Source organism: Mus caroli, chromosome 16, assembly GCF_900094665.2.
Source record: "Mus caroli chromosome 16, CAROLI_EIJ_v1.1, whole genome shotgun sequence".
Lineage (NCBI taxonomy): Eukaryota > Metazoa > Chordata > Mammalia > Rodentia > Muridae > Mus > Mus caroli.
In genome coordinates, this window is record NC_034585.1 from 16,126,030 (window position 1) to 16,144,517 (window position 18,488).

Here is an 18,488-nt window from a genome sequence, read left to right on the forward strand (position 1 = left end):
CTCTGTCTCTCTCTCTCTGTCTCTCTGTCTCTGTCTCTGTCTCTGTCTCTCTCTCTCTCTCTCTCTCTCTCTCTCTCTCTCTCTCTCTCTCTCTCTCCTTCCTGTTCAGGATGTAGCTCTCAGCTGCATCTCTAGTACCATATCTGCCTGCCAACAAGCTCCCTGCCATGATAGTAATGCACTCAGCCTCTGAAACTGTAAGCAAAATCCCAATTAAATACTTTCTTTTATAAGAGCTGTCTTGTTTGCAGTGTCTCTTCACAACAACAGAACAGTAACTAAGAAAGTGGATCTCCACAAACTGATAACAACGGAATCACCAAAAGAAGGGGGAGACAAAGCTCCAACTAGATACCTCTTGCCACCATTTGAAACTTCCATAGTCCAATGAGACCCCATAGAAACTCCAATACAACTGAGGTTATTACCAAGGTTATAACTGATGGTAAGGCCTTATTGCTGAAATTCAACTCATTGAACACAGAGAAGTCAAGCTTTGCCTACCTAGAGCCTTCACACCTATAGATTCATAAAATACTACTAAACTATACTTGTCATGTTACCCAAAGAGAAAGGTAACCATCAACACAGTTACAAACCTTCCATCTTATAGATATGCTGGTGCAATGGTGACACAAAACTTGTAGGAGTTACCAACAACTATCTGATTTGAGTTAAAACCTACTCCATGAGAGGGAACCAATACTCAGTGCTACTTGGGCAGTCAAGGACCTGAGGACCTATGTTATCCTAGTCCCAATTACTACTGCTCTGACAAAAGAACATAACAATAAAGTGATTCTTAATGATGTTCTGTTGTGCCTGTAGATATACAGTTAGCCCCTCCCTTCAAATAAAATAATTGGAGAGAACTGCAGTGTCCTGAGTCAAACAGTAGAGGGAGACAAAGGTACAGTAAGCTCAAAATATGATAATAAGAATCATAAATTGATAATAAATAGATATATATTTTTTAGATACTTAAAGGTGAGAAATGAAGTAAATACCTTTTGAGCTTTATGGGATGATATTTTGAACTGTTTGTCAGGGATGAATTTAAAGGAAATTGACACCTTGTCAGTTATCATTGTTGCAATGTTAGTGTCTTCTCAAAAGACAGAGCCCTAGATAAAAAATTACGAGCCTTAGAAAACAGATTAGAGAATTTTATAGGACAGAAAATGCAGAAATTCATAGGTGAGACTGAGCAACAGAGAGATAAACTTGGAAACAGCCTAGAAAAAACACTAGAACTAAAGGTACAGAAATTTATAGGTCAAGATAAGCAACAGAGAGAGGAAAATGAAGGTTGGAGACAGGCGCTGAAAGTAATATTAGAGCAAAAATTGCAGAATTTCATAGATCAGACTGAACAGGAAATAGATAGTGATAAAATTTGGAAGCAGAGTCTAGAGGATAATTTACTAAAGCTAATAAATCAAAATAAGGAATTTAAAATATTAAGGAAAATATTCAGGTGGAGACAGAAGATAAAACTAGAGAAAGCTAACCAAGGGTTATTAGAAAACAAACTTTAGTTTATCCAGTTAGTATGCAACAAAGGCCAGCAGATGATGAGCATCCACAGAATTATCAGGAATTTGAATGGCAACCCATAGATGTGTTAGAACTGAGAAAATTTAAGGAAAGTATCACTAATTTTGGAATGTATTGGCCATTTGTAAAAAAAAAAAAAAATCCTGCCTTCTTGAGCTACTAAAAATAGAATAACCCCCCCCCAAGACTGGAAGAATATGGATAAAACAAATTAGAACCTGGGTCATATTTACAATGGTTCTCATGGTAAAGAGAAGATTCAAAGGAGATAGCACACACACACACTAAAAATAAAAAAAATTAGAGTCAGTGTAGAAATATTTCTAAAGGTCAGCTGCTTGGTGAAAGTCATCTTGCTGAGTTAGAGGTGCAGGCTGAATATGATGAAGAAATCTTGACATTGTGTTGCTTGGCAGCCTTATGTCTGGGAGAAATTTGCAGAAACAAAGAAAAGACTTGAGCCATTTCTTCAAGTCATGCAAAGTCCAAAAGAAATATTCCCTGGCTTTTTGCAAAGTTTGACTACTGTTATAGAAGGAAGTACATCATATCCATTATCAAGAAAGGCACTAATCGAGTCTTTACCTTGTGAAAATGTGGATGCTGAATGCAAAGAAGTAATGAGACCATTGAGAACAAGGTCAGCATCAATAGATGAGTGGGTTAGATATAGAGTTGATGTTAGACATCGATCACATGATATGACCTTAATAGGAGAGGCTGCCACTTGAAGCTTTGAGAAGACCCAAAATTTCAAATGTCTTAATTGTGGTGAGCAGGGTCATTTCAGAATAAACTGAAGAGAAAACCAAATTAATCCCCAAAGGGAGCATGGCAGAGGTCAACAGTAGACTAAAGAATGTAGAGCAACGGGGCAACACTTTACCAAAAAAACTCCCAGGGGAGCCTCTTGCAGGCCCTAATGTCAGGCAAGGAGAGTTCTCTTCCTCAGGACAATTAAACACCACTGCTCTGAAAGCAGACACCATGGGACCAAATAACAAGGCTGAGACAAATTCTATAAACAACTCCAAAAAATTAACAAGGGGCCAAAAACGAATATTTTGACAAACTTCTACAGAGGATCAAAAGCCCATGCTAAGAATTTTAATAAACAATATTGAAATTGAAGGAATGGTCGACATTGGAGAAGATGTCAACATTATTTCTTCAAAATCTTGACCTGCAGGTTGGACAGTTCAAGAAGTAGGCATCAAATTTCAAGGAGTTAGAACTTTATCCCAAATAAAGCAAAGCACCAGATATCTTAAATGTACAGAGCCTGAAAGTCATATAAGAAAATTAAGGTCATATGTGGTTGATATAGCCATAAACTTATGGGGAAGAGATCTGTTATAAAAGTGGGAAACAAAAATTAATATCCCTTCAGTGTCAGAGACTGGCCACAAAACCAGCCAGGCTCCTAACCAATAAATAAATAAATAAATAAATAAATAAATAAATAAATAAATAAATAAATAATAAAATTAGTTAAACAATGTTATCAAAGATAGTTACAGTCTGTCCAGGCTGTTCATAAACAAGACATAGCAAGAGCTAACAATTCAGCTTTACTTCAAGGATCTACGGCAGATAAAACACAAACAGCATTACCATTTAGAAGGTTAACTGACCAACCTATTTGGACTGATCAATGGGTTATGACAAATGAAAAACTACAAGATGTAGAGCATCTAGTCCAGGAGTAGCTGGAGTCTCAGCATATAGAGGAGCCCACCAGCGGTTGGAATTCTCTGGTATTTGTCATCAAAAAGAAGTTTGGCAAGTGGAGGATGTTAAAAAGTCTCAGAGAAATTAATAAGATTATTCAGCCAATGGGTTCTCTGTGACCTGGAAGCCCATTGCCTTCCGTGTTGTCTAAGGAATGGCCTATTATAGTTATTGATCTAAAAGATTGCTTTTTCACACTTCCTCTAAATAAATATGATACAGAAAACTTTGATTTCTCAGTACCTACCCTTAATAGAAGTTGTCCAATAAAAAGATATCATTGGAAAGTTCTACCATAAGGAATGTTAAATAGCCCCATCTTTTGTCAATATTTTGTACAACAGCTATTGGAGATGATTCATAACAGTTTCCTCAATCCATTATTTAATCATTATATGAATGATATTCTATTGGCTGCTTCATATATGAATATCCTAAAGGAAATATTTGATGACGTTTAAAAAAAGCTTGCTTTGCTGGGGATGGCCAATCACCCCTGAAAAAGTACAGAGAGGGGATTCTATTAATTATCTACAATATAGAATAAGTCTACAAAGGGTTAGACCACAAAAAGTACAAAAATACCCTATTTAAAAAAAAAGAAGAAAGGGGGAGATTAAAAAGAAGAAACCATTTAAAGAATCAATGAATTTCAGAAGCTAATAAGAGACATTAACTGGCTATGGCCTACAATTGGCTTGTCTACTCAGTCAAGGCTGAGAAAGAGTTAGCTCTGGTAGAAAGGAAATTACAAGATAAACATCTAGATCATATGTATTCAAACGTGGACTGCATCTTAGTTATCTTTCCTTCTACTCATTCACCTACAGGAATTCTTATGCAGAGGAATATTACACCTTAGAATGGATATTTTTAGAACATAAACAGAGTAAGAAATTAAAAACCTACATAGAATACGTTTCTGAATTGATACTAAAAAGAAAAGAGGGATGTTGACAATTAGTTGGAATGAATCAGCTGAAGTTGTGGTACTTTTACTAATGCAGAGATTGCCTTTGTATGGACACAAGATGAACGTGGGCAAAGAGCATACAGTATTACTTGGGAGAGATTAAGAACAAATACCCCATTTTTAAAAAGAAGAAAGGGGGAGATTAAAAAAAAAAAAAAGAACAAATACCCTAAAAGCAAGCTACTTCAATTTGTAAAAAAGAACTAATTGGATTTTCCCTCTTATAATAAAAAGAACTCCAATTTCTGGAACCTCAACATTTTATATTGATGCTAATAAATTAAGAAAGGGAAGATACAGATCAAAAGATATAAATAAAGTGGTTGAGGGTCCCTATAAGTAGGATTCAAAAATCTGAATTGTATGTAATGCTTATGGTTATCAGATTTTCAAGAGTCTCTTAATATAGTAACTAACTCTCAATATGCAGAAAGGGTTGTTTTACACATAAAATCAGGATGATTCTGAACTGAATCCACTATTTACTCATCTACAACTAATGATCAGAATTAGGAGTCATCCACTATATATAACACATAAGATCCCATTCAGGTCTGCCAGGTCCTCTGGCATAAGGTAATAATGGAATTGAACGGATGTGTGTGCTACAGGCTTTGGAACTCCATTTAAAAAATGTTAACAGTAAAGGTTTAAAGAAAGAATTCTCTATCATCCTGCAGCAAGCCAAGGAAATTGTGAAGCAATGTCCTACTTGCTCATTTTATAATCAAACTCCATTACCCCCAGAAAGTAACCCTAAAGGTACCCAAAGAAATGAAATTTGTCAAATGGATATGTCCCACTTTACAGAATTCAATAAACTGAAATGTGTCCATCATACTATAGAAACATATTCAGGATTTCGACAGTCCACTGCCTTAGCTTCAAAAAAAGCTGATTCTGTAAGTATGCATTTGTTAAACATTATGGCCATTACAGGTATACCCATCATAAATTAAAACAGACAGTGAGCCTGCATATGTCTCTAATAAGATGAAGCATTTTTTTTTACATATACTACAGGACAAGTTCCCATCTGGTTTGGAAGCCACTTCCACAAAATAAATAAACTTCAATTGGTTGTTCCTCAAGATGGCTGGTAGCATCATAAGTAAACACCTCCACTCTGTTCTGTAGAGCTTTACAAGAGCCCTTGACACTTCATATCTGGGAGTCTAGAAAAATAAGTGTTTGACATAGGAACAAGGGGACCACATCTCTCCAAGCCAGATGTGTGCTATTACCTATAAGTCACTTAGAAGAAACCTAGACCCTGCAGGCTCTCTTAAATCTTCCATATGCTTCACTCAACCCCTTAGGAATGTGGAAAGAACTAAGACACCTCCAAAAAGGGCAAGTGCATTTCATAAGGAAGCAGAAACCACAGAGTAGTTGCCAAGATTGCATAAGCTTCCTGTTTAAACTAATGAGTGTAAAAGGAGAAACTGTAGACAATTTTCCTCCTCTGATCTCCTCCTCATCAAGAGCACTGTGCCCATGGCCCTTGTACCTTTTTCTTTAAATTTCATTCACACAATAGCTTTCTCCTTTTAAAGTGACTGTTATTCATAAAATATAGCATTTAAAGAATGACATACATCTTTCCACTTGAGCATCACAATTTTTTTTTTGAATTACAAAATCTAGGAATGTAGACTTGAGCTAAGGCAGTAACCAAATGGGAAACTTTTGGGTGATAGAATGGTAGGAGTTTGTGAGAGTTCAATTGAGAAGGTGAATGGCAAAAAGAATGAAAGAATGTTGGTCTCTTCCTTAGGGTTTCCTTAACTATTAATTATTTCTTCCTTAGAAAAACAAAGAAAAGAGCTTTTATGCATCTGCTTGTGAGCATTCATAATGGTAACCAGATGTGAGACAGGTCTTGTTTGCTAGATCTATCCCTTTCCTTCTTCACAGATTTTTTTTTTTGCAGTTAGACAGACAACTGTGTGCCTCATTCTGAAATCACATGATTAATGTTAGAGGATATTTTGCAAGAAGTAAATATTTTCTAGAAGTTAGACACTCTAAGATCAGTTTTTGACAGCTTAACTGTGGTGATACTAATATTAACCCTATGACAAAGACAAAAAGCAAATGCAGAAACTCTAAGAGAGAAAGAAACCCTTCAAAAACATAGGATCCAAGCAAACAACAGCTGAACTCTTAGTTCGATAAATGAAAAAGAAGTTTTTCCCCCCCTAGGCACATCTTTAGTTATATAATGGAACCCAATGTAAAATAAGATTCATGTTAGAAGTTCACACGAAGCCTCTAAATATGTTCGAAAAGTACTTATAATATTTTTGAGTTCTTATAACAAAGATATTTTAGGTGATGTATATGACTAGTCTGATCAAACATAGAAGACTGAATAACACTGCTTTCTAAACATAGAAAAGGTGGTTGTGGTGGTTTGAATAATAATGGTTCATGTGGGCTCATATGTTTGAATGCTTACTCATCAGGGAGTGGCACTATTGAGAAGGATTAAGAGGATGAAAAGGTGTGGCCTTGTAGTACATGTGGCCTTGTTTCAAGAAGAATATCACTAGGAGTAGACTTTGGGCTTCAAAAGTCTGTGCCAGACCAGGTTCTCTGTTTTCTCTCTAATATCTATGGATATGGATATAAAGCTCTCAGCTCCAGAGCCATGACTCCCTATATGCCACATGCTCCTCACTACAATGATAATAAACCAACCCTATGAAACTCTTGAATGCCCCTTTTTATGAATTTCTATGGTTATGGTATTTCTTCATAGCAAAAGAACAGTGACTAAAACAAAGGCTTTTCTAAAAAGTGACCTACCTAGCCCTGGCCTTCATCTAAAGCTAGTTCCAGACAAGCTCTGTGCTGTAGTTCAATTTCAAAGAAAAAATCAGATGCATGTAAACTAAACTGACTCGGAGACAATGACCAATGATGCCTTATATTCCAGAAAAGTGACTCTGACAGAACTTAACTTCATTCTTGAATATGGACAAAGCACATCTTGCTTTTCCCTCCTTACAAATGGGAAGAATCTATTACAAAGTCTTTTTTAAATCTCTTACTGAAGATGTTTAAAATGTCCTCTGAACATGATGGAATTGTTTAGTCTTCAGCATTTATGAGAGGAGTGAACAATGTTTCCCCTCTTTTTTTGGTGTATGCGTGTGTGCCTCTGTGTGTGTGTGTGTGTGTNGTGTGTGTGTGTGTGTGTGTGTGTGTGTGTGTGTGTGTGTGTGTGTGTGTGTGTTTAAATGAGTGAGTCAGATGAAGAGTCATCCTACTGGGGTAAGTTGGCAGGCACAGGTGGAGTTATATATATATATATATATATATGTTTTTTACATGTAAGCATAGGGTGAGTACAGCCCTTAAAACTTCACAGAGTTATGCTACTATAGTAAACCACATGATCTGGCCCCTAGACAGTTTCAGAATAAAGACACCTTGGAACTGCCTCTTAGGTCCTTAAAGTCTGCTTGTGACTTGAAGACATTTAACTTACCATTTCCAAAGGAGTCTCCTTCGAAATCAAAGGCCTGAAGGTGGATATTCATTGTTTTCATTTGAAGCTGAGCTGACAGCTGGATGCTCTGCTCACTGACACACTTGAAGGAATGCCCAACTACTGTCTCAAACATCATCAAAGTATTCTTCTTTCCCTGGTAAGTCTTCTCTGAAGACAAAGTAAATTATGATATGTGACAAACCTGACAATATCAATTGAGTTCCAGGTGCCACTACTATGCTCATGTATAGCCAGTTGCCTTCCTTCAGATGGGGTAACCTTGGAGTCCTGCCATCTTTTATTCATGAAAAAATACTCTAGGTGTACAGACTACTTTTATGGCAATTTCACCACTTTTGTGAAAATTAGCAAGTTGGCCTAAGATGATGTACTAAATTATCTATTTATACTACTATATCATGTGATATAAATCTGTAGTTTTTTATCTATTATCTCCCTACCCACATATCATTCATTGGCCTATCCTATTGCTGCCATCCCCATTAACATGAAGTCTTATATCAGTACTGTAATGATAATGAACTGCTGTTACTAATACTAGTACCGATACCACAATAACATGAAAACCACCATTACTGTTTCTACTATTCTTTCTGCTAATATTGCTGAGCTCTTAATTATATGAACATAGAACTGGTATCCCTATAAGCCTCTAAGTTAAACTCTAGTTTGATATTACTTTCCCACCTTTCATAAGAGTTGACTGCACTATTACTGGCTAAAATCTTGTTCATCTCAAGATAACATTAAACAATTTCTATTAGCACACATGATACTTATTCTCTAATCTACATGAGGCAAGTGTAAGTTAACATATGAAAATTAGTTTTTAGTTGTTTTCTTTTACTTACATTTAATTGCCATCACTGAAAAAATCCCCTTGAGCAATATCAATAATATCAATAAAATATAGTGCACACATAAACAGATAGATATATAGATATAGATATAGATGATATAGATACAGCTATAGATACAGATATAGATATAGATAGATAGATGTTATATATCATAAATAAATTGACATATATATATTTATATTTCAAATATTATCCTCCTTCCTGATTTCCTCTATGAAAACACCCCTATATCATCCCCCCCTCCTGTTTCTATGAGAGAGCTCACCCACCCACCCACTCACTCCCACCTCACCACCCTAGCATCCCCCTATGCTGGGGCATCAATGATATAGCAACATTTTAAACAGACTTTGTCCCCACAGTTTTACTTCTTAAAAATATCATTACTGGGAGATAATAAATTATGTTTAAACCAATAAAATAATAATACTTATTTAAAACCAGAATGTTCCAAAGGTAGTGACTGGCATAGTGGATGAGCTCAATACAAATGTGATATCTAAAGCTAGACTTTTTAGGGTAATATCTGAGGGCTTCCATAAACTCATTAGATTCTGTTGGAAACATTATCTCTCTAAACATGAACATTTATAAATTGTTTTAAATGTCTCTCTATGGGTAATTTTCCATAAGGTAAGCAAAGTAAATGTTCATAAATGCAAATCTGTTATACCATTCACTTAACCCAAATCTTCCTATGGTATACTAATATACTTTAAAATAAAGTCTCAAGTCTTTAGCTGACCTGCCCATAGGTTCTACATGCTCTAGACCACATGTACTGTGTGTTCACTTTCTAGGGCATTAGAAACAGCACTATTGTTCCTTAGCTGCTGTGGTAGCTTAAATGAGAAAGTCCCTCATGGGCTCTGACATTTTAATATTGGTCTTCAGATGGTGACACTGCTCAGGGACATGGCCTTATTGGATGAGTACATCACTGCCTCAGCTTACAAATCAAGATGTAACTCCTCAGTTTCCTGCCCCATTCCTCAGTCATTATGCCTTCCTGCAGCCACACTTTTCTCCCATGATGTTAATGAACTCATGTCTTTGGAGCCATAAGCCAAATATACCCTTCTTTCTAAAAGTTACCTTAGCTATAAAGCTTTACTGCACCAATATAAAAATAGTAAATATAGCTACTTTAACAAGCTCACTCATTAAAACCCATGGATCTTTTATTACTGCCATCTGGGAAAATTGCCTCAAATAAGATGTCCCTAAATAGAGATATTGTGCTCAAACATCACATTTTCAAAATAGTCTTTCTTCTCTGGAGGCTTCCCAAAGTACACACTAAATAGCTCTCCATTCTTTGACATTCTAGTTTTTGCTTACTCACAGAACTGATTATCACTTATTAATATAATTTAATGTGGCTGTATATAGTACTATTTCTTTCTAGAATGCAAGCTCTACTATTACAGAATCTGACCAGCTTGGGTATTATGGCTAACACAGACAAAGGTTGGTACCTAGCAATAGCATAATTTTGTAGCATAACATACAATTAAGAATACAGAATAAATTTCACTCCAATATCAAATCAGTTAAAAAGGAACTAAACTTATAATTTGGTATTGTTAATATAATCTAGACCACCATAGTCCATGATCAGATGAACTGAAGTTAACACAGATTTTGAATTCCCCCCAAAGATTTAGTTACATGTTGTTTTTATTAAAAAGCAGCATCAAAAACTATCAGAGTCAATGATAAGAAAATAAGATAATCCGACAGCAATGATGTGAGACCTGTTCTTTTACTAACCTGTATTTGAGATGGTCAAATATGCTCCAACTTCACTAATATAATATAAGTTTTCTTCCTGTAAAAGAGCAATGTGTTAATCATTGGGTAATATCAAGTTTTAGGCTTATATTAATGGCTACTCAATACTTGATATGAGGGCTAGTGTATGTTTGTGCTAGTCATAATTATATTTGAAAACTTCTAAAAGAATAAACATATTATACAAATAAAAATACGTAATGAATGACACCTAGACTCAGATTTCTCTATTTCTTACTTGTTACTAGAGTCTAAAACTAATATTTCCCCAGGAGAATTTCAGTTCTACCAAGTTTCCAAAATGCAATTACATCTAGAAGATGGAGTGGAATGATTAGTAACGGTGGATGGTATTAACTTAAAGTACCCATTCTCATGATTGTACTGGATGGAGTTTGAAGGACTCATCAACCCTTAGATAAAAATAACATTGCATCCAACAGCTGAGGTTCATTCCAGTCAGTGATAGCCCTGTACCATCTTGGGTGCCAACTTGGAGGACCCTAGCACACCCAGGATTTTGGAATCACTGAGACCAGTCTATGCAGGAGAGCACGTGGGAAGAAGAAACAACAGAGCTCCTTGGACAGGGTCCCTTCAGGCCTTCATCCTCAGCAAGGAGGCAGAGATGAGACCCAGACCCCTGTGCACCTTCCCTGCAAGAGGAGAGCTTGCCTACAGAGATTGCTCTGACCACTGGGACTTAGGAGAGAGTTGGACTCCTAGGAGTGCTGACAGAGGCTAAAGAATCACAGGAGGAGCAAGCTCCACCCAGAGACAGCTAGAAAATCTAATACCAGAGATTACCAGATGGTGAAAGGCAAACCTAAGAATCTTACTAACAGAAACCAAAACCACTCAACATCATCAGAACCCAGTGCACCTCCCACCACAAGTCCTGGATACCCCAACACTCCCGAAAAGCAAGATTCAGGTTTAAAATTATATGTCATGAAGCTGGTAGAGGATTTTAAGAAGGGCATAAATAACTCACTTAAAGAAATACAGGAGAACACTGCTAAACAGGTAGAAGTCTTTAAAGAGGAAACACAAAAATCCATTAAAACATTAGAGGAAAGCATAACCAAACAAGTGATAGAATTGAACAAAACCATCCAAGATCTAAAAGTAGATCTTGGAAGTAGAAACAATGAAGAAAACCCAAAGGGAGACAACTCTGGAGATAGAAATCCAGGAAAGGAATCAGGAACCATAGATGTGAGCATCAGCAATAAAATACAAGAGATGGAAGAGAAAATCTTAGGTGCAGAAGGCTCCATAGAGAACATGGGTACAACAATCAAAGAAAATGCAAAATGCAAAAAGATCCTAACTCAAAATATCCAGAAAATCCAGTACACAATGAGAAGACCAAACCTACGGATAATAGGAGTAGATGAGAATGAAGATTTTCAACATAAAGGGCCAGCAAATATCTTCAACAAAATTATAGAAGAAAACTTCACTAACCTAAAGAAAGAGATGCCCACGAACATACAAGAAGCCTACAGAACCCAAATAGACTGGACCAGAAAAGAAATACCTCCCGACACATAATAATCAGAACAACAAATGCACTGAATAAAGACAGACTATTAAAAGCTGTAAGGGAAAAATGTCATATAAAGGTAGACCTGTTAGAATAACACCAGACTTCTCACCAGAAACTATGAAAGCCAGAAGAACCTAAGAAAACACAAATGTCAGCCCAGGCCGCTATACCCAACAAAACTCTCAACTACCATAGATGGAGAAACCAAAATACTCCATGACAAAATGAAGTTCACACAATATCTTTCCATGAATCCAGCCCTTAAAAGAATAATAAAGGAAAAACACCAACACAATGATGGAAATTACGCCCTAGAAAAAGCAAGAAAGTAATCCATCAACAAACTGAAAAGAAGACAGCCACAAGTACATAATCCCACATTTAACAAGAAAAATAACAGAAATAATCCCACATTTAATAACAAAAATAACAATTACTTTTCTTTAATATCTCTTAATATCAATGGACTCAATCCCCCAATAAAAGACAGACTAACAGACTGGCTACACAAACATGACCCAACTTTTTACTGCTTACAGGAATCCCACCTCAGCAAAAAAGATAGACACTACAGCAGAGTGAAAGACTGGAAAATCGTTTTCCAAGAAAATGGTCCCAAGAAACAAGCTAGAGTTTATTTATTTAGTTAGTTAGTTATTCTAATATCGAATAAAATCAACTTAAAACCCAAGTTATAAAAATTAAAAAAAAAAAGACAAGGAGGGGCACTTCATACTCACCAAAGGTAAAATCTTCTAAGATGAACTCTCAATTCTGAATATCTATGGGCAGCCACATTCATTAAAGAAACTTTAGTAAAGCTCAAAGCACACATTGCACTTCACACAACAATAGTGGGAGACTTCAACACCCCACTCTCATCAATGGACAGATCCTGGAAACAGAAACTAAACCGAGACCCATTGAAACTAACAGAAGTTATGAAACAAATGGATTTAACAGATATCTACAGAACATTTTATCCTAAAACAAAAGGATAAACCTTCTTCTGAACACCTCATGGTACCTTCTCCAAAATTGACCATATAATTGGTCACAAAACAGACCTCAACAGATACAAAATTATTGAAATTGTCCCATGCATCCTATCACATCACCATGGACTAATGCTGATCTTCAATAACAGCATAATAATAGAAAGCCAACATTCATGTGGAAAATGAACAACACTCTACTCAATGATACCTTGGTCAAGGAAGAAATAAAGAAAGAAATTAAAGACTTTTTAGAGTTTAATAAAAATCCCAAATTTATGGGACACAATAAAAAACTCATAGCTCTGACTGCCTCTAAAAAGAAGCTGGAGAGAGCATACACTAGGAGCTTAACAGCACACCTAAAAGCTCTAGGACAAAAGGAAACATATTCACCCAAGAGGAGTAGATAGCAGGAAATAATCAAACTCAGGACTGAAATCAACCAAGTGGAAACAAAAAGAACTATTCAAAGAAACAGTAGCGGGTTCTTTGAGAAAATCAACAAGATAGATAAACCCTTAGCCAGACTAACTAGAGGGCACAGGGACAGTATCCTAACTAACAAAATCAGAAATGAAAACGGAGACATAATAACAGAACATGAGGAAATCCAAAACATCATCAGATCCTACTACAAAAGGTTATACTCAACCAAACTGGAAAACCTGCATTAAATGGACTAATTTCTACACAGATACCAGGTACCAAAGTTAAATCAGGATGAGATTAATGACCTAAACAGCTCCATATACCCTAAAGAAATAGAAGCAGTCATTAATAGTCTCCCATCCAAAAAAAGCCCAGGACCAGATGGGTTTAGTGCAGAGTTCTATCAGACCTTCAAAGAAGACATATTTCCAATTCCCCTCAAACTATTCCACAAAATAGAAACAGAAGGTACTCTACCCAATTCATTCTAGGAAGCCACAATTACTCTGACACCTAAACCACATAAATACCCAACAAAGAAAGAGAACTTCAGACCAATTTCACTTATGAATATCGATGCAAAAATACTCAATAAAATCCTCTCAAACCGAATCTAAGAACACATCAAAACATTCATCCATCATGACCAAGTAGGTTTCATCCCAGAGATGTGGGGGATAGTTTAATATATGGAAATCCATCAACGTAATCCACTATATAAACAAACTCAAAGACAAAAATTACATGATCATCTCGTTAGATCCTGAGAAAGCATTTGACAAAATCTAACACCCATTCATGATAAGTCTTGGAAAGATCAGGAATTCAAGGCCCATACCTAAACATAAGAAAAGCAATATACAGCAAAACTGTACCTAAAATCAAACTAAATGGAGAGAAACTTGAAGCAATCCCACTAAAATCAGAGACTAGACAAGGCTGTCCTAGCTCTCCCTACCTATTCAGTATAGTTTTTGAAGTCCTAGCCAGAGCAATTAGACAACAAAAGAAGATCAAAAGGATAAAAATAGGAAACAAAGAAGTCAAGCTATCACTATTTGCATATCATATGATAGTATACTTAAGTGATCCCAAATATTCCCAGAAAACTCCTAAACCTGATAAACAGCTTCAGTGCAGTAGCTGGATATAAAATTAACCCAAACATATCAGTTGCCTTCCTCTACCCAAAGGATAAACAGGCTGAGAAATAAATTAGGGAAACAATACCCTTCACAAAAATCACAAGTAATATAAAATACCTAGGTGTGACTCTAAGTTAGTGGAAGATCTGTATGATAACAACTTCGAGTCTCTGAAGAAAGAAATCGAAGATCTCAGAAGATGAAGAGCTCTCCCATGCTCATGAATAGGCAGTATTAATATAGTAAAAATGGTCAGTTTGCCAAAAGTATTCAACAGATTCAATGCAATCCCCATCAAAATTCCAACTCAAATCTTCACAGAGTTAGAAAGAGCATTTTGCCAATTCATCTGGAATAACAAAAAATCNNGGATAGCAAAAACTATTCTCAAAAATAAAAGAACTTCTGATGGACTCACCATCCCTGACCTCAAACTGCATTACAGAACAATTGTCATAAAAACTGCATTGTATTGAACAGTGGCAGGCAGGTAGAACAATGAAATAAAACTGAAGACCCAGAAAGAAACCCACACACCTATGCTCACTTGATCTTTGACAAAGGAGCTAAAACCATCTAGTGGGAAAAAAGACAGCATTTTCAACAAATGGTGCTGGCACAACTGGAAATTATCATGTAGAAGAATGTGAATTGATCCCTTCTTGTCTCCTTGTACAAAGCTCAACTCCAAGTGGATCAAGAACCTCCACATAAAACCAGATACACTGAAACTTATAGATGAGACAGTGGGGAAGAGCTTGAAGATACAGGCTCAGGGGAAATTTTCCTGAACAGAACACTAATGGTGTGTGCTATAAGTTCAAGAATAGACAAATGGGACCTCATAAAATTGCAAAGCTTCTGTGAGGCAAAGAACACTGTCAATAAGACAAAAAGGCAACCAAGAGATTGGGATAAGGTCTTGACCAATCCTAAATCCGATAGAGGGCTAATATTCAAAATATACAAAGAACTCAAAAAGTTAGACTCCAGAGAAACAAAAACCCTATTAAAAATGGGGTACAGAGCTAAACAAAGAACTCTCAACTGAGGAATACTGAATGACTTGAGAATCGCCTAAAAAAATGTTCAACATCCTTAATCATCGAGGAAATGCAAATCAAAATAACCCTAAGATTCCACCTCACACCAGTCAGAATGTCTAAGATCAAAAATTCAAGTGACGGCAGATGCTGGAGAAGATGTGGAGAAAGAGGAACACTGCTCCATTGCTAGTGGGATTGCAAGCTTGTACAACCACTCTGGAAATCAGTCTGGCGGTTCCTCAGAAAATTGGACATAGTACTACTGGAAGATCCAGCAATACCTTTCCTGGGAGTATACCTAGGAGATGTTCCAACTGGTAATAAGGACACATGCTCCACTATGTTCATAGCAGCCTTATTTATAATAGCCAGGAAAGAACACAGATGTCCCTCAACAGAGGAATGGATACAGAAAATGTGATACATTTACACAATGGAGTACTCCTCAGCTATAAAAATCAATGAATTTATGAAATCTTAGGCAAATGGATGGATCTGGAGGATATCATCCTGAGTAAGGTAACCCAATCACAAAAGAGCATACATGATATGTACTCACTGATAAATGGAGATTAGCCCAGAGGCTCAGAATACCCAAGATACAATTCACAGACCAAATGAAGCTCAAGAAGAAGGAAGACCAAAGTATAGATACTTCGATCCTTCCTAGAAGGGGGAACAAAATACCCATGTAAGTAGTTTCAGAGACAAAGTGTGAAGCAGAGACTGAAGGAATGACCAGCAAAGACTGCCCCACCTGGGAATCCATCCAATATACAGTCACCAAACCCAGACACTATTGTTGATGCCAACAAGTGCTTGCTGCCAGGAACCTGATACAGCTGTCCCTGAGAGGCTCTACCAGTGCCTGACAAATACAGGAGATGCTCACAGCCATCCATTGGACTTAGCACTGGGTCCCCAATGAAGGAGCTAGAGAAAGGATCCAAGGAGTTGAAGGGGTTTGCAGCCCCATAAGAGCAACAACAATATGAACTAACCAGTACCCCCAGAGGCTCCAGGGACTACACCACCAACCAAAGAATATACATGGTAGGACTCATGGCTCCAGCTACTTATGCAGCAGAGGATGGCCTAGATATTCATCAGTGGGAGGTGAGGCCCTTGGTTCTGTGAAGGCTCTATGCCCCAGTATAGGGGAATTCCAGAGCCAGGAATCAGGAGTGGGTGGGTTGGTGAACAGGGCTAGTGGGGAGGGGATAAGTTTCAGAGGGAGACCAGGAAAGAGGATAACATTTGAAATGTAAATAAAGAAAATATCTAATAAAATTTTTTAAAAAATAAAGATTTGAGATGGTGGAATACCTGGGCCTGGTGAAAGAAGTGGTCTCTTGTTCTAAGGACATGAAAACTCTACTAAGTCACAGGTGCCACTTGAAAACTTCACTAAGTCACAGGTACCATGAGAGGCATCCTAGGAGAGTCACAGTAGCAGGAACCACAGCCTGGCAGCCCTGGAACCTCCCAGGTCAGAGTAGCTGCAGGATAGGGAAACTTGCCAGAATGGACCAGAGCTGTGTTCTCTGGTGCTGCTTAGAAGGACACAGCTTTCAAATTTATATTGTCTAATTCTTTCCATTGTAGAGTTCCCTTGGTCACTTCCAGTCTACACATATACCCACACCTATGGCAGATTGGCATACCTGCTCCCCCACCCCACATCCCTGCCGGTCTCCCAGGAGGTCTACTCTAACCAGGGGCATAGGTAAGACACACACCCCAATAACCATACCAGCTGGTACCCCACAGAAACCTGCAGACATGGTATCTATCCAGCCCTATGGACTCCCAGAGTCTGAGGTCTGTACCTGCACCTATAATCAGGGTAGATTGGCCCACCCACCACTACCAACTCCAAAACTCTGTCTGTCTCCAAGAAGGCTGCTCTAACAAGGGGCAAAGGAGGCCTGCTCTAGCCAGAGACACAGCACTGCAAGCCTCCCAGGAGGACAGCTCCACCTCCTCTGCCTGCTCCAACCTGGAAGACCAAGGATAGTTAACACCAGAAACAACCATATGGTGAGAAGCAAGCACAAGAACATAATGAAGAGAAGCCAATGCAATTTGGCTCCATCAAATCCAAGCTCTCCTACTACAGCATGCCCTGGATATCCTAACACAACCTGAAGGGCAATTTTCTGACCTTAAATCCCATTTAATTAAGATGTTTGAGGCCTTTAAACAGGATAAAAATAATATACTTAAAGAAATATAGGAAAACACAGGCAAATATGTAGAAGCCCTGAAAAAGGAAACAAATAAAGCCCTTAAAGAACTACAGGAAAATAAAGTCAAATATGTGAAGGAATTGAAAAAAATACTCCAAAACTTTAAAATGGGAAAAGAAACAATAAAGAAATCACAAATGGAGGCAACCCTAGAGACAGAAAACTTAGGAACTTCAGATGCAAGAATCACCAACAGAATACAAGAGATGGAAGAGAAAATCTCAGGTGTAGAAGATAATGATACATCAGTGAAAGAAAATGCAAAGTGTAAAAGGTTCATAACTCAAAACATCCAGGAAACTTGGGACACAGTGAAAAGACCAAACCTAAGAATAATAGGAAAAGAAGAGGATGAAGATTACCATTTCAAAGAGCCAGAAAACGTCTTCAACAAAATCATAGAAGAAAACTTCTTCCCTAACCTAAAGAAAGAGATATATACAATTAATGTACAAGAAGCCTTCAGAACACCAAGCAAATTGGACCAGAAAAAAAAATCCTTCCCTAACATAATAATCAAAACACTAAATTACAGAATAAAGAAAGAATATTAAAAGCTGCAAGGGAAAGCCGGGCGTGGTGACGCACGCCTTTAATCCCAGCACTCGGGAGGCAGAGGCAGGCAGATTTCTGA

At 37.2% G+C, this 18,488-nt stretch overlaps 2 protein-coding genes across 2 annotated transcripts in view; one reads left to right on the forward strand and one right to left on the reverse strand.

The window, feature by feature from the left end:
- The window catches only part of LOC110311252 (protein HIRA), an 844,395-nt gene that overhangs the window by 765,883 nt on the left and 60,024 nt on the right, over positions 1-18,488 (forward strand). The window lies entirely within an intron of this gene.
- Lamp3 (lysosomal associated membrane protein 3) overlaps positions 1-18,488 on the reverse strand; it is a 42,804-nt gene that overhangs the window by 9,999 nt on the left and 14,317 nt on the right. Inside the window, exons 4-5 of the mRNA XM_021184516.2 lie at positions 10,415-10,472; positions 7,758-7,928 (exon numbers count right to left, since the gene is read on the reverse strand). Coding sequence (XP_021040175.1) covers positions 7,758-7,928; positions 10,415-10,472 — 229 coding nt within the window. The remainder of the gene's footprint in view (positions 1-7,757; positions 7,929-10,414; positions 10,473-18,488) is intronic.